Raw genomic sequence first — 17,611 nt, 5'->3', positions numbered from 1 at the left:
TTCACACACACTTGTTGGAATCCACCCTGACCTGATCTTTCGCTAAGAATATTCAGGACTTTACCCTAATTGTTAACATTTGTACTGTATTTAGGTCGGTGTGGTAGGAGCTAAAAGCACAGGCGGGTACTAGCCTTTCAACTTTGCACCCTTGGTCCCGGAACCACTGTAGTTACTCCAGCAAGGAGAGTCACTCCCTGTCAGCTGGCAAGATGTATCCTGCACTTCCTTGATAATGAAAGGTGCCTGAACAGTGACCTAGGGCCTTACAATGCATCCTCAATGGAGTCACAGGCAGGGTCTGTTGGCTCAGTGGACTAAGGCATACCCTCCAGGAATCTATGATGGTGCTGATGTGAAATCCCAGTGAGTCCACTCAGCCTTCCATCTTTCCAAGGTTGATAGAACGAGTGTCACTAAGTTGGGTAGTAATAAACCCCTAATATTTGGTGCCACAATGCCACACAAGATGAATGTGCCTTACAAATGAATGTTATGTTACATCAGAACAGCATACTTAAATAATTGGTAGTTTCCCTGCCACCTAGAGTGCTTTTCAGAAGTCTACCTTTAACTGAATGTATAAGGGGGAACACATCAACAATCACAGGGAACTGCTCCCAACTAGGTGCAGTCAATGGATGGATAGGTAACTGTTCAAAATCCATACTGAAAGCTGAGAAAGACTGACCATCAACCTACAGATGTCTTTGCTACTTCCTCATACTCCGTGTGCAAACAGGGTAACATGCAGATCCCCAAAGGATGCCATCCATCTCCTGGCAATTGTTTTGCTGGTGACTTTTCCAAGAGATAATGAACACACTGTGAAACAGCTACATCCACTTGGGGGCAGGTTCCTCTCAGGAGATAGGCTGACAGCCTCCACATGAGAGATGCTGTGTTCAGGTTCATCGACATCCTTAACCATTGCATCCGTGCCATTGTTGGATTAACATATCTGTAAGCACCACTAGTCTTTGGGTGGTGAGTCTATCTAAGCTCTTAACTCCATGACACAAACAAAGCAATGTCGTCTAGAAACACTCTTCTTGACTACAGCACGTGTAATAATCTCCAACTTAATATGGTGACTGGAAGGAAAAGGTCTCCATGCTGGGTAAATGAGGGCTCTCTTTCTAAGATGACAATCCCACTTAAGAAAGGTTTCTCCTGATATCCCAATAATGATAGTCCAAACAATATCTAGCAGCACAGGAAGTCCAATAGGGGAGCTTATTACCTTCTTCTGAAAGCACTCCCAATGCTATTACAAAAAACAGTTTCCTGCTTCAGTGTCTTTGAATGTGGCACTGTTACCAAAGATGCCAAGATAAAGGCATACTGTCTCCACCACCCTGCTATGTACTGCCAAACTTGTTCTGATGTGTTATTATCTTGAACGACTCCAGATCAGATAGACTCTGATGGTGTTCCAGTGGATTTCATCCTCCTAATTTCCAAGTACAGTCAAGGGGTTTAGAACTGTCGATGAGGAAAGATTTATCTTGTTTTAATATAGTGTGCAGTGTTTTCTCTGGGGTATTTGTCATTTCTTTATCTACCCTCTAGCTTCTGGGTAGTTTTGCTTCCTGGTTTTCTCAATGTCCCCCATACGTGTATCCAATCTTACATTTGCCATAACTAACACCAGCTCTCTAGAGGAGGTTTGATAAGCAGGGGGTGTGGAGCTTCAAGAAACACATTAGGCTGAGACCGGTCGAAGAAGTATGGCTGCCCTGTTCAGAGCGAAGGGTCCAAGGACAATTTGACTTTCCTGGAGCTTTCACAAGATTTTCAGCCAATGTAAAATAAATGCTGGGGAAGCTTGCTCTACCCTCTTCCTCACTTTCATTTTGTGCAAGTGAAGCTTGGGTGTGAAGAAAGTTTGCACTCATCTCTCTGCTGGAACGCCTGAGGATATGAGAGAAGCTTGCCCTGCATTCAGCACCTGATATAATGGGAAGGGTATGCTTGTGTTGATTTATGTGCTCTATGGATTGTGTGTATGAGGGGAGCTAATACTGCATTCTGCACCTGACATAATGTGAATTTTATGCTTGTGCTGCTTTCTGTATTGTATCAGTTGTGTGTGTGAGGGAAGCTTAGTCTGCGTTAAGTATCTGACATAATGTGAAGAGTATACTTGTGCTGCTTTCTTATTGTATTAGCTGTGTGTGAGGGAAACTTGTACTGTATTCTGCACCTGACAATGTGAATATTATGCTTGTGCTGCTTTCTGTATTGTATAAGCTGTTTGTGTGAGGGACGCTTATACTGGATTCTGCGCCTCACATAATGGGAAGAGTATGCTTGTGCTGCTTTCTGTGCTGTATCCGTTGTGTGAGTGAGGGAAGCGTGTACTCCATTCTGCACCTGGCATAATGAGAAGAGTATGCTTGTGCTTGCTTTCTGAATTGTATCAGATGTGTGTGTGTGTGTGAGAGAGAAGCTCGTCCTGCATTCTGGACCTGGCATATTGTGAAGAGTATGCTTGTATTGTGAAGAGTATGCTTGTGATGCTTTCTGTGTTGTATCAGTACTGTGTGAGGGAAGCTTGTACTGCATTCTATACCTGACAAAATGGGAAGAGTATGCCAGTTCTGCATTCGGTATTGTATCAGTTGTGTGTGTGAGGGAAGCTTGTACTGCATTCTGAACCTGACATAATATGAAGAGTATGCTTGTGCTGCTTTCTGTGTTGCATCACCTGTGTGTGAGGGAGGCATGTACTGCATTCTGCATCTGACATAATGTGCAGAATATGTCTGTGCTGTTTTCTGTGTTGTATCAGTTGTGTCTGAAAGACATGGTTGTACTACGTTCTGCATCTAACATAATGTGAAGTGTAGGCTTGTGCTGCTTTCTGTGTTGTATTAGTTCAGTTATTCTGTAACTGACATAATGTAAAGAGTGTACTCGTGCTGCTTTCTGTGTTGTATCAGTTGTGTGTGTGTGTGTGTGAGAGAAGCTTGTACTGCACTCTGCCCCTGCCATAACATGAAGACTATGCTTGTGTTGCTTTCTGCATTGAATCAGTTGTGTGTGTGTGAGAGAAGCTTGTACTGCACTCTGTGCCTGACATAATGTGAAGAGTATGCTTGTGTGGCTATCTGTGTTGTATCAGTTGTGTGTGAGATAGATTATTGTTCTGCATTCTGCATCTGACATAGTGTGAAGAGTATGCTTTGTGTGTATTATCATTTCTGCGTGAGGAAAGATTTTATTGCATTCTGCCCGTGCCATTACATGAAGGCTATGCTTATGCTGCTTTCTGAGATGTATCTGTGTGTAGGTAAGGGAAGCTTGTACTGCCTTCTGTACCTGGCGTATTGTGAAGAGTATGTTTGTGCTGCTTTCTATGTTGTGTCCGTTCTGTGCATGAGGGAAGCTTGTACTGCGTTATGTACTTGTACTCCTTTCTGTGCTGTATCAGTTCAGTGTGAGGGAAGCTTGCACTGTATTCTGCACCTGACATAATGTGAAGAGTATAGCTGTGCTTCTTTCTATGTTGTATCGTTTCTGTGTGTGAGGGAAGATTTTAACTGCATTCTGCACCTGGGCTACAGCCTGATTTAGAGCTTGGCAGATGGAATACTCCATCACATATGTGACAGATATCCCGTCTGCCATATTCCGATTCCCATAGGACCTAATGGGATCATAACAGAGCAGCCAGCTATCCGCCATGTTGTGACAGAGTATTCCCCTCCACCAAAATCTAAATCAGGTCAGGTCTTAATGTGAAGAGTATGCTTGCGTTGCGTTGTTTGTTTTTTGTGTTGTACGAGTTGTGTGTGTGATGGAAGCTTGTACTGCGTTCTGCATCTGACATACTGTGAAGACTATGCTTCTGCTGCTTTCTGTCTTGTATCAGCTTTGTGTGTGAGGGAAGCTTGCACTGTATCCTGCATCTGATATAATGTGACAAGTATGCCTGTGCTGCTTTCTGTGTTGTATCAGCTGTGTGTGTGAGGGAAGCTTGTACTGCATTCTGCACCCAACATAATGTGACGAGTATGCCTGTGCTGCTTTCTGAGTTGTATCGGGTGTGTGGGTGAGGGATGCCTGTACTGCATTCTGCACCTCACATAATAGAAAGTGTGCTTGTGCTCCTTTCTGCATTGTATCAGTTGTGTGTGTGAGGGAAGCTTGTACTGCATTCTGTACCTGTTATAATGTGAAGAGTATGTTTGTGCTGCTTTCTGTGTTGTATCATTTTTGTGTCTTGAGAGGAGGTTGGAAGGGCCTCTGTGCCGTACCTGTTGTTATTTTTTTTTTTTTGCAGTGTACTTCACATTGTACCTGCACTAAGCGTGAGGGAAGCTTTAACTGCTCTCTGAGCTGAAAATATTTTCTCTGTGAGGGATGCTTGAACTGCTCTCTGTTCCATACCTGGTCTCTGCGCAGTGTTACCATTTATAGTTGTCGGTACAATTGCAGTTGTTTATGCAAGGGAAGCTTGCACTCCTCCTCCATAATGTGCACGTTCTGAGAGAGAAGGATGCTAATTCCCTTCTGTGCAGGACTTGTCCATGGGAGGGAAACCTGTATGGCTCAGCTGTGCTGTATGTGCTGTCTGTTTGAGGGAAGCTTGAACTGCTTCTTTGTGATGTATCTATTCCGTGGCTCCATCAATTGCTTTAATTTCGGCACGTTTCACAATAATTAAATTAAACTTTTTTTAGATTTTATATTAAAAGAAGTTGCGTACCTCCTTTGTGTCCCATTTAGGGCAGAAAAGTGCTTTATTTGTTAGCTATAAGTGGATAATAGTCTCTAGCTTCCCCTAGAACTACAGGGAGCGCAGAATTATTAGGCAAATGAGTATTTTGACCACATCATCCTCTTTATGCATGTTGTCTTACTCCAAGCTGTATAGGCTCGAAAGCCTACTACCAATTAAGCATATTAGGTGATGTGCATCTCTGTAATGAGAAGGGGTGTGGTCTAATGACATCAACACCCTATATCAGGTGTGCATAATTATTAGGCAACTTCCTTTCCTTTGGCAAAATGGGTCAAAAGAAGGACTTGACAGGCTCCGAAAAGTCAAAAATAGTGAGATATCTTGCAGAGGGATGCAGCACTCTTAAAATTGCAAAGCTTCTGAAGCGTGATCATCGAACAATCAAGCGTTTCATTCAAAATAGTCAACAGGGTCGCAAGAAGCGTGTGGAAAAACCAAGGCGCAAAATAACTGCCCATGAACTGAGAAAAGTCAAGCATGCAGCTGCCACGATGCCACTTGCCACCAGTTTGGCCATATTTCAGAGCTGCAACATCACTGGAGTGCCCAAAAGCACAAGGTGTGCAATACTCAGAGACATGGCCAAGGTAAGAAAGGCTGAAAGACGACCACCACTGAACAAGACACACAAGCTGAAACGTCAAGACTGGGCCAATAAATATCTCAAGACTGATTTTTCTAAGGTTTTATGGACTGATGAAATGAGAGTGAGTCTTGATGGGCTAGATGGATGGGCCCGTGGCTGGATTGGTAAAGGGCAGAGAGCTCCAGTCCGACTCAGACGCCAGCAAGGTGGAGGTGGAGTACTGGTTTGGGCTGGTATCATCAAAGATGAGCTTGTGGGGCCTTTTCGGGTTGAGGATGGAGTCAAGCTCAACTCCCAGTCCTACTGCCAGTTCCTGGAAGACACCTTCTTCAAGCAGTGGTACAGGAAGAAGTCTGCATCCTTCAAGAAAAACATGATTTTCATGCAGGACAATGCTCCATCACACGCGTCCAAGTACTCCACAGCGTGGCTGGCAAGAAAGGGTATAAAAGAAGGAAATCTAATGACATGGCCTCCTTGTTCACCTGATCTGAACCCCATTGAGAACCTGTGGTCCATCATCCAATGTGAGATTTACAAGGAGGGAAAACAGTACACCTCTCTGAACAGTGTCTGGGAGGCTGTGGTTGCTGCTGCATGCAATGTTGATGGTGAACAGATCAAAACACTGACAGAATCCATGGATGGCAGGCTTTTGAGTGTCCTTGCAAAGAAAGGTGGCTATATTGGTCACTGATTTGTTTTTGTTTTGTTTTTGAATGTCAGAAATGTATATTTGTGAATGTTGAGATGTTATATTGGTTTCACTGGTAATAATAAATAATTGACATGGGTATATATATTTTTTTTGTTAAGTTGCCTAATAATTATGCACAGTAATAGTCACCTGCACACACAGATATCCCCCTAACATAGCTAAAACTAAAAACAAACTAAAAACTACTTACAAAAATATTCAGCTTTGATATTAATGAGTTTTTTGGGTTCATTGAGAACATGGTTGTTGTTCAATAATAAAATTAATCCTCAAAAATACAACTTGCCTAATAATTCTGCACTCCCTGTACACTGAAGCCAAACCATCTTGAAGAAACAAAGGAGCAGCTCCTGAATCCCTCTCTAGTGTCAGGGTTTCAGTGCCAGTGGCCACCCAGCTGTGGCAGCATGGCAGGAAACTGCTGCACGGAGAAATATCCAAAAATCAATTCTCTTGCTTCAGGGGCGGACCAGTTAATCACCTGTAAATGCTAATCAGAACTGGTAATGCAGGCGCTGAGGCATGAAATGACTTAAATGATGAAGGGCACTCTAGTCATCAAATGCATCACAGATAATGCCAACGGGCTGGCAGACACCCTGCAAACCCTGGCGCGTGTCACTGGCTTCATCCCTGGTATTGTGACCGTCCTGTTCTTCTGTTCAAAAATCACATCTTGGCTCCAGATGCTATCCTCTTGGCCGAGGGCTGGGTATGGCTGCTCTATGCCACACACACATGCATACTATTGATCCAGGTGGGGTAAGGTGTTAGTGGAAGATACATGCTTGGCCATACCACTGGCAACAAGGAACAAGCATTAGCAAAGCCAATAAATTTTACCTTTGCAAGTGCTGTTGGCTTTGCCAATATGTTTTCGCCATGTTATGAAGCAGCGTGGAGTGAAGTAGACTAGGCAAGTGGGTGGAGTGGAGTAGAGTGGCGTGGAATGGCATGGCGAGAGTAGAGTGGCGTGGAGTGATCATACAGGAAGGTGGCATGGAGTGGCGTAGAGTACAGTGGTGTAGAGTAGAGTGGGAGGGCACAGAGTAGGGCAGAGTGGAATAGAGTAGAAGTGGTAGACTACAATGGAGTGGAGTGGAATGGCAAAATGTATAGGGGCATTGAGTACAGTAGCTTGGAGTGTATTGAGTAGAGGGACATAGATTAGTGGGGCTTCGAGTGGCTTAGAGTGCAGTGATGCAGAGTAGATTACAGTGGCGCAGAGTGCAATTTTAAAGAGTAGAGTGCAGTGGTGCAGAGTAGAGTGGCGTGGAGTGCAGTAGTGTAGAGTGCAGTAGCACAGAGTAGAGTGGTGCAGAGAAGAGTGGGCTAGAATACAGTGCAACGGTGTAGGGTAGAGTGATGCAGAGTGCAGTGTTCCAGAGTAGAGTGGTGCAGAGGCGTAGATTAGTGCTGAAGAGCAGAGTGGTGCAGAGGCATAGTGTACAACATCGTAGAGTGCAGCTTCATAGAGTGCAGACTCGTAGAGTGGTGCAGAGAAGAGCAAAGTAGCATAGAGTGGTGTAGAGTGCAGTGGCATAGAGTAGAGTGGCGTAAAGTGCAGTGGTGTAGAGTGGTGCAGAGTAGAGTGCAGTGTTGTGTAGTGCAGTTTCAATGAATAGAGTGCAGTGGTGTAGACTAGTGCAGAGAAGAGGCAAGTGGCGTAGAGTAGAGTAGACTGGCACAGAGAGCAGTGGCACAGAAAGCAGTGGTGTAGAATGCAGTGGCAAAGGTCACAGTGAAACAGAGTGCAGTAGTGCAGAGTAGAGTGGTGTAGAGTAGTGCAGCAGCGTAGATGGGTGTAGCAAGTGCAGTGGCGTAGAGAGCGGTGGTGTGTAGTGCAGTGGCAAAGAATAGAGCGCAGTGCAAAGATTAGAGTGCAGTGGCATAGAGTAGTGCAGAGAAGAGCTGAGTGGAATAGAGCAGAATTACACACAGAGCAGTGGCATAGAAAGCAGTGGTGTAGAATGTAGTGGCATGGGGTGCAGTGACACAGAGTGCAGTGGTGCAGAGTAGAATGGTGTAGAGTAGTGCATCAGCATAGAATGGTACAGCAGCGTAGAGTGCAGTGGCATACAGTGCTGCAGAGAAGAGCAGAGCTGCAATATTACAGTGGCGTAGAGTGGTGCAGAGTAGACTGCAGTGGTGTAGAGTACAGTGATGTACAGTAGAGTGCAGTGGTGTGGCGTGCAGTGGCACAGAGTGGCACGGAATAAGGAGCAGTGCAATGGCATAGAGTGCAGTGTTGCAGACTACAGTGTAGAGTGCAGTTGCATATAGTAAAGTGGTGAGGAGTAGAGTGCAGTGGTGAAGAGCACAGAGTACGGGGTGGGAGGGAAAAGAAGCTACATGGACGGGGATGTGTGAGGCAGACCAAAAACACAAGCCCTCATATGGAGTGCTGGAACACAAAGTAAAAGGTAGCTCCAAAAACGGGGGCAGTGTATGGACACAAGTACATCGTGCTTGCTCTAGGGGAGGGCCAACCACACGACAAAGACACAACGCTCGCAAGCAGTGACAAATGGGGACAAAGGAAATGGGAGCAACGTTGATGCTGACAAATTGTAAGCTATGGGTGGGGTGTAAGCCCACTGTGTGTAAACAACATGTCTTGCAGAGACGGTGCATGTGGCATAGATTAGAGTGCAGTGGCATAGAGTTCAGTTGTGTACAGTACTGCAGAGAAGAGATGAGTGGCATAGAGTAGAGTGGTGTAGAATAAAGTGGCATATAGTACACTGGCATACAGAGCAGTGGTGCAGAATGAAGTGATTTAGAGTGCAATGAGTGGTATAGAGTGGTGCAGAAGTGAGATTAGTGCAGCAACGTAGAGTGCAGTGGCATAGAGTGGTGCAGAGAAGAGTGGCATATTATGAAAAATGGGGACAAATGAAATGAGAGTGAGGTTGAAGCTAACAAATTATAAGCTATGGGTGGGCTGTTAGTCCACTGTGTGTAAACAACATGTCTGGCAGAGACAGCACACGCACTGTGTAGGCGAGCCCTAGAAATATATCATGTGAATCAACATGGTGCTAACATCAAGCACTGCTGACAAATAAAAATACTGTTGACAGATTCCACTGCCAACCAACTAAAATACACCAGAAACATCTCTTAAGTGTCAAGACAGCCAAATAACACCGAGTGGTAACACCAGAGCTGTTGACTTTATACAACCACAGATGTCGCCGCTAAACACAGCAATTGCCGCTTCAGCTCAGTGTTGCAGCATCTGCATTGACTCCAAAAATGTGCACACCTTCCTGAGCTGCATTGCTCCTCTGCTGCCCAAATGAGCAGAAAAGTCCAGCGGGTGCATGTGGCCCTGAACAGGCGAATCACTACTGCAGGGTTTGAGTGCCCAACCTCATCAGGGACTGAATACAAATAAGGCAGCCTTTGGCTGTCCTTTAATCATCTTCCTGTCCCTGCCCTCTGACCGCAGTAAGCAGCACCCAATTAAAGAACAGCTCCAGGCCACTGTAGGGGGTGTCATTATGTTTCTTGGCAAACAACTGGAAGGGCAAATGGCATGACTTCTCACAAGAAAAGACATGTCAAGGAGGAGCTCCAGGCTTGAGAGGTGGCCACAGGTTTTCATCAAATTTTGGGTAACCTGAAATCTGTGGTTTTTAACAGTATTATTTCTGAAATAAGGGACCTAGGATGCTGGAACACATGATCCTTTTGGGGCAACAAAGAACATGCTTAGGCACTTGCCCAGGTAGGTGCCTTAATCAACACAGTGGGGCAGATGACGATCAGCTGCTGGTATGCCATTTTGGTGCAGGAAACCAACAGGCCACATATGAGACATGTCTTGAAGACAATAAAGTTGTAACTGTGTGCAGTGGTCCTCAACAGTACCAAAGCAAGTCTGTGTTGCTACTACTAGGTGCTAAGATGGAAGTCTGCTCTCTTTCCCCTTCCCAGATATGTCCCTCCAACACCTCTGTGCTTACCTTAATCCAGGACCTTAGGTGTACCGTTGATCCTACACTAAACTCTTCCTAAGCTTCCATCCCATTAGCATCCTTCTTCGGGGAAGGTTGCAAGGAACTGCGGTACCATGGGGTAGAAATATTTATGGTGGGTACCACAGGAGTAATGTGGTATCTGAAAAAAAAGAAAGAAAGAAGAGGAAAATGTGGGTTGGGTGCCTGTGGCCAGCCGGCTGCCCATAGGTGGTTGGGCGCAGGCTCTGGCTAGAGGCCAGTCCCTGCTGCCAGCACATCCCTGCGCAAAGCCAAAGATCATGTGCCGGGGGTGCTGGCTGTAGGTTGCCTAAGGGGGTTACTTGTATGCTCAATTTTGAACATAATAAGAAAAAACAGAAATTCACTGAAAAATACAAGGTTAAAGTGACGTTATAGTTAGGTGTCGTAAAGAGATAAACAATAATTTTTAACAAAGAAAGACTGAAATTCTTCTGCTATAATTTAATGAGCTAATTATGAGTTGCGCCCCCACCATGCACTACTTATGACCTCACATATCACATCACTCATGACATGTTAAATGACATAATCAATGACATCTCAAATGATCATTGATGATTTCACTGACGTCATGCAGTCATTGTGACAGCGTTCTATAGGGTTTGTGGACCTGGGAGTAATTCAGCACACTACTCACATGATAATGGATGTGACTTTTGTCTTCACCCATATTTGGTTTATGTCACAAATTATACAGGGGGCACCAGTCACAAGCCATGCACTCTGATTCTATCAAAGTTGTAGCTTCTGAAGAAGGCAATCAATAGAATGGAGGAAGAGCCAAAGACTGAAAACGATTACAGACAAAGGGCCTCATTATGAGTTTGGTGGTCCCACCATGGGACTGTCAAACTCACAGGGAGGACTCCACCGCTCCCGCCAGGCTGACCGGCAGGCACATTGCAATACGCGTTCCCGTCGGGCTGTGTGGCAGGAACAGTGTTAGAATATTGGCCTTGGCTCCCTAGAGGGAGCCAAACTAGAGGGAGCCAAGGCACATATCCTAACACTCCAGCACCCTCGGAATGGGCAGTGTCTGCAAAACAGACAATGCGCATTCGGATGGTGCTGGGCAGGGGGCCGCTGCACAGGTTTTCCACCAGCCTTTCAAAAGGTTGGCAGAAAATGGGGTTGTAATCAGCCAGGCGGTGCTGAGTTCAGCACCGCCATGGCTGATTACAAGCCCGACCGCTGTCACCCAATTGGGATCTATGATCCTGGCGGGGACGGTGGCTTTCAGACGGGTCCGCCCGCCAAAGTCATAATTTATTGGTCGACTCGCCACAGCCACGGCCATCCGACTGCCACCACGGGTTTGGTGGTCTCATGACCACCAAAGGCCCAAAGTATTTCAACCAAGAGTATGTCATGCTAATTGTGCCAGAGTCCCACTTATGGTCCAAGAGAATGGAATTATCGACTATGTGAAATTCTACCAACAGATCGTGAAGTATCAAGGTGCTGGCACACCAGCATCAGCTTCTATCCTGAGGTGACCCAAAGCTACCAGAGCTCTGTGCTGTGTCCCGCACAAAAACCAGCTTGAGCAGTATTCAAATGTCAGAAGATTTTAGTAAGTTGTTTTGAAACATGGATCTCAAGCTTCTTAGCATCTACTACAAGCAACATATTAGGCCAATGATTATGCATCACTACTGGTCCTGCATCAATCTTTTTTAGTGTCAGGATCATATGGGCTACATCATTTTGCTTAGAAACATGCTTTGAGATAGAGAAATACTGAATATATTACCAAGAGAAAAAGGACCCCTTGAGGAGCCAGACTGGAGCTCGATAAGATCATTCTGAAAAGCATCTAATGTTGAGTGAAGAATAAGGTGAGAGATTGGGGGGAAGGTGAGGATACTGATAACAATTAGGAATTGTTGCATTGCATTCACTAATATCTATCCTAATCATTTGCTCAACATTTATGTTTGGAGAGAACATCATGGAATTTCTTATGTTTTGCTCCATTTGTCCTGTGATGCTTTATGAAAAGTGGTATATAAATTCAATAACATGAATAAAATAATATTGACTGTAACGACCACGGTTACAGTGCACATTCCATTTCCAATGTCCATATCCAACCAGGAGGGTAGCATGTCAAAGAGGTACAGATACCGATGTACAGTCTGTAATGACCTGCGATACATAAGTGTCCATCTTTAATGAGTCTTCTGAGCAGTACAATATGAAACTCTCCAGCTCTTTAATGAAAAAGCTCTGCGTAACAGTATTATTTGTTGGTGTGCTCTGTGATAGCAGCCATATTCATTCTGATCACAATGTGCTTCAGTGTAAAGGGCCCCTTTGTGCAAGAGAACAATGACCCATGTATTCTGTCCCTAAATACTTACTGTACCCTTTGAAAACCCAGTTATAACAATATGATGATCTCTTTGTTTCTCTTGATCACTCTGCCATTCCACAGGCATTTTCCATTCTCTTTGCGATGGCTATTCCTGGAGCTAGCAAAAGCTACAAAATCATGCAAAAGTCATGATTAGTTGTGAAAGTATTTTGGATGTAACTGGCAACCTGGCGATTAAACCAATGAACCACTATTCTGTAAATTCACCCATACATTCATTGTTACACTAACATACAAAGATCTCAGTACAAGGGCACATGAAAACAGAACTCTGTCCAAACTACAAATAATTTTATTTTTTTATACCAACAATATTAAACAGGGTGAACTGTGTGTTTAGCTTAAATGTTAAATGTCATCTGCCATGTTTGCAGAGGACAAGCTTCTTTGGCAGTGAATAATTATATTCTGCTTTGTACAGCTCTTCATACAATAGCTTTGCTGTTTTCAAGCACTGCACATAAACTGTGTAATTTTTATCAAGTTCCCTTCGAGAGATCTTTATGCCAAGATTGTGTTGAGAAACGCTCTTCAGTTTTATCCGTCACCTAGTACTTTTTACAATGACCACAAAAGTTAAATACTGCAATCAAGCTAAAATCATACAAAAAAGATCATTTTAATAGTGCCTTTTTATTGTATTACTATTAGTATATATGGAATGTTAAAGACTGCAAAAGAGATTCAAGAGGGCTTGAGGAGAAATTTCTAACAAATAATTATATAAAAATATGCTTTGTGGTGTGATTTTCTTCAAATGAAGCTAAAACATTGTGGGTGACTGAGCCCCACAGTGTAGGAGACCTTAGAGTTAATGTGAGGGGCAGTAGAGGAAATGCATGGTTTCATACTGTTTACACTATATAAACTTGTCACTCTCTCCTACAATATCAAATTTAGGGCCTGATTACAACCTGGAGGATGGGATACTCCGCCACAAACGTGACGGATATACCGCCCGCAGTATTACAAGTTCCCTTATATCCTATGGAATTTGTAAAACGGCAGGTTGATATCTGTCACGTTTGTGATGGAGTATCCCATCCGCCAAGGAAGTAATTAAGCCCTTAGTATTTTAAAGAATAGTTTAATGTTATTGAAAAGTCTCCTGCCCCTTAGAAGTCCTGTTACTTCCCCGGGGGCTGCTGGGGAGTAGATTTTATCCAATAAATTGGTCCTCTATGTATTTATGCTCCTGCAGACACAAACACATGGACATCTGTAGCTTGAGCCTAGCTAGCTACCTTGCTGCACGTAATATGATAGTTTATAGCAGATACTGAGCCCCCTGTCTCTCACACAGAAGATATCTCAGCCGCCTGCATAATCTTGTCTGCAAGTGGGTTTTAAGCGTAACGCTTGCTGGATGGATATATACAATGGACATGCTGTTATTAGACTAGCTGTGTTCTTTGGTTGATGGAGAACAAATCATTCTATGCTTCCTGAATCTGCAAGAAATCTCAGAAGATCCTTCAAAGTTGGTGTGTCATTCAGCTCATGTACCTTCCGTATCCAGGCTCACTTAAACTACTTACCCTCGTCACTGGTGTGGGGCTCTGTCCCGTTGTCATGGTCCACCTCATCAATGGTGCCTGGCTCACTGTGAGGGCTGTCGCTACAATGAAATCAAGCGAATGGAAAACATCTCAACTGAACACCAATCACATTTTTATATACACTGAATTGCAAACTATGCATAAAATGTCAGTTCAATAGCACCCTCACAAACTAAACACAAACCCTTAGAGTCTCAGTGACCGTGAAACTGAAGAGGAATTGGTCACCTTCAAAAACGCACACTACTTTCTAAAATAATCTTCTGTACAGACTGATTAGGACATTTGCACCAAGCCATACTCACCAGCGCTTCTTTCCAATCAACACTATTGGTGCTAGCCATTGCTATTGGTGGAACAGTACTGCTAATCTGCTATTAGCACCACAGGCAGTGCCTTACTCTGATGATGATGATTTTAAATGTATAAAGCACACAATTACTTCAGAAAGGAGTGTCCATGCACTGAGAACTTCTCCTTTCCCATCATCATTACTGTTCTATGATTACAGAGACATACTCAGCAGTTTCTCAGCTGTCAATGCTTTGGGGGCTATTCACAAAGGTAAACTTACACATGAGCAAGTTTACTCTGACACTTTTAAGTAGCTTTACTACTTGGCTATTCACCATTTATGAGTGTAAAGTTTTTAAAAAGCATAGAAATACATGTCCCCAGCCCCTGAACTAGTAACATTTCACACAGTGGCGGAGGTCTCTGCCACAGGGGCAAAAATCTCTCATTGGTAAAGGTAAAGGGAAAAGTTTAAAAAGTTAATAAAACTTAAGTAAAAATATTTTATTGGTTAAATATTAATGTAATTTAATTACAAGTAAGTATGTTAAATATATATTAATATATATATTAAATGTAGAACAACAAAAACTACAATACCAGGGCACTATGAACTTAATTTTTAATATAACTTTTTTTAATACATCAAATAAAATTTAAATTATTTTTAATATGATGTAAATAGAAATAGTCCCACCTAAAGTATACAATGCATTTTTATGTGTTACATAGTAAGAAATATTTAAAGTTATGTATAGAATTAATTTAAAATATATATATTTTTAAACTAAAGTTGTATTAATATTTACAATTGAAGAAAGGTTATTAACATATTTTATAATAGACTAATATCTAAGTTGTATTTATGTATACATTTTAAATCTAAATGCATTTATATTTTAAAAAAAAGTTAAAATACGTTAATTCCTATTGGCTTTTAAGTGTTACCCTCTATTATTTTCATTGAGAGGGTGTTGCAGTACCAGTGGGTGGGCATGCATTGGGTTGGACTTACTCTAACTTTGAGCTGAAGTATATTTGTTATGTTTTGGGTCTTTTTATATGTAGTAATTTTTTTAGGGCACTTTGTGCATGTTCCCTACCCCACCCTCAACCCCTCCTTACCCTTTCCTAAACCCCTCCCCTTTAGTAGAAAATATTCCCCGTTTTCCAGCCACTCTCCCGTCCCTCCCACATTTACTACTAAATATATACCTGTAGGTGCGGAGAACTCTGCACATAAAAGATAGGCGAGGCAGCAACATGGACTTCTGCACGAAGTTTATTGAATGGAATTTTGATGTACATTGTTACTACCACTGTAGTGCTACTGAGCATACTACAAACTGCAGTTTGTGAATAGGCCTCCATGTGTCAGGCTATAACCAATATGTCTCTCCCGTCAGCACAATGCTTAATGTAGCATGTACCTGTATCAACTAAGACATATTCATCAGCACGCCTCCTTTCAGTCAGTACTGTACATCGGTGAGTGATCCCACTTTTCCGTTAGCACTATGAACAGACCTGCATTATACAGTACCACTTCTTACGGTGCAGAGACCCATTACCATTTCTCCTCTCATTGCCAGCACTATGCACACAAATATACATCCTCACCATTATTTCTTCTCTTCCATCAGCACCATGAATCAAAGCACAGTTACCCCAAAATGCCGCCTACTCCGTCAGCATCACACACAGAGCAGTGCTTAACAGTACCCCTCTGCTATCCACTTACCCTCCCCAGCAACACTCAATATAGTCACCCTCACTACAACTGTTCCTCATAGAAATATACCTATCAGTAATCCACTGAGCCTGTCAGCACTCTCCTTGCAACCCTGCACACAGGGTAGTACTCACAGTACCCAAGTTCTACTGCCTTATCCTGTACACTAGCATTTGGTTTGACCATTTCTTATCAGTAATCCTTTCACCAGTATCCTTCCGTAATCGCCCTCCTCTCACCATCTGCACACTGCATTGAGCCACCATCACAAGTAATCCTCCTCTCCCATCAGCACTTTGCATTGAAGCATGCACTTTAGTTTTCCACTGTTATTGTGCATAGAGTGCACTTGCCTCATTACCCCTCTTCTCCCTTTGGCACTATAACAGTACCCAGATGAATCCCTCAGCTGCCCTGTCCACTCTGCATAGAGCCATTCTCAACAGAACTTATCCTATCCCATCAGCACCACGTTTAGGGCAGTATTCACCAGTATCTCTGTGCTGCCCTTTCCCCTTCCAAGCAGTGAACTGTACAGAGCCACCATCACAAGTAATATTCCTCTCCCACCAGCATTATGCACAGAAACAAGCCCTTTAGTATTCCACTGTTCTCGTCAGCTGTATCCTCTCACTTCAGCATGATACATAGAACAGTACTAGTAAGTATCCCTCACCTGCCCCCTTCACTCCTCCACTCTGCTCAGAGCCAGTCTCACCAATAGTCCTTCTATCCTATCAGCACCAAGCTTAGAGCAGTACTCACTGTTATCCTCGGCTACCCTTCCCCATTCCTAGCAGCGCAATGGACAGACGCGCCCTCACAACTAACCCTCTTTTCCCAAAGTATGCCCATTAGTATTCTACTGTACCTATCAGCATCATGCACACAGGAACACGTGCTGCGGCACCACCCATCTCCTATCAGCCCTATGCATTGAAACAGGCCCATCAGTGTTCTGCTGCTCCTGACAGCACTGTGCACAAGCACACTTGCCTGGGTAGACTTTCTGTCCCCCCAGAACTGTGTATAGAAACATACCAATCAGTATTTCACTGGTCCTATCACCCCTATGCAAGAGATGCACTTACCCCAGTAACCTTCCTGTCTCTTCACACTAGGTACAGACCTATACTCACTAGCAATCCTATGCTATCCACTTCCAGTCTTAGCATGGAGCTTTCCTTACCAGTAATCCTCGCCTCCAGTCATGCACTTCTCATACACAGGACCTTCTAGCTCTCGGTGATTCGGGAACAGTGCCTCGTGGTGCACAATGATGGTTTTGATGACCTCGTTGACATGTGCCTGGCAAGCTACAGGATCCTGTCCATCGGGAATAGGCATGAGGGTGGGTCCAAAGCAGATGGCCAGGTTGTAGGGGTCCATCATGTTCTCATCACTGTACTGAGACAGGCTGAAGGACACAAGATAGTGGAACAATGTGAAGGGGGCATCTGCTGTGTAAGACACAGGATACAGTCCAGTGAATAGAATGTTTTTACAAACTGACAGAGGAGACAGAATTAAAAAAAATAACCCACAGTCTGCCTAAAGATCAGGAATTTTATCAAAGTTTATAAAATTT

At 43.6% G+C, this 17,611-nt stretch overlaps 1 protein-coding gene across 2 annotated transcripts in view; it reads right to left on the bottom strand.

The window, feature by feature from the left end:
• The window catches only part of SRGAP3 (SLIT-ROBO Rho GTPase activating protein 3), a 447,418-nt gene that overhangs the window by 39,567 nt on the left and 390,240 nt on the right, over nt 1-17,611 (bottom strand). For both annotated transcript variants that reach the window (XM_069206335.1, XM_069206334.1), the window contains exons 17-18: nt 17,213-17,440; nt 13,977-14,056 (exon numbers count right to left, since the gene is read on the bottom strand). In XM_069206335.1, coding sequence (XP_069062436.1) covers nt 13,977-14,056; nt 17,213-17,440 — 308 coding nt within the window. The remainder of the gene's footprint in view (nt 1-13,976; nt 14,057-17,212; nt 17,441-17,611) is intronic.

This window comes from Pleurodeles waltl, chromosome 9 (genome assembly GCF_031143425.1).
Source record: "Pleurodeles waltl isolate 20211129_DDA chromosome 9, aPleWal1.hap1.20221129, whole genome shotgun sequence".
Lineage (NCBI taxonomy): Eukaryota > Metazoa > Chordata > Amphibia > Caudata > Salamandridae > Pleurodeles > Pleurodeles waltl.
This window is presented reverse-complemented; position numbering and strand designations above follow the sequence as displayed.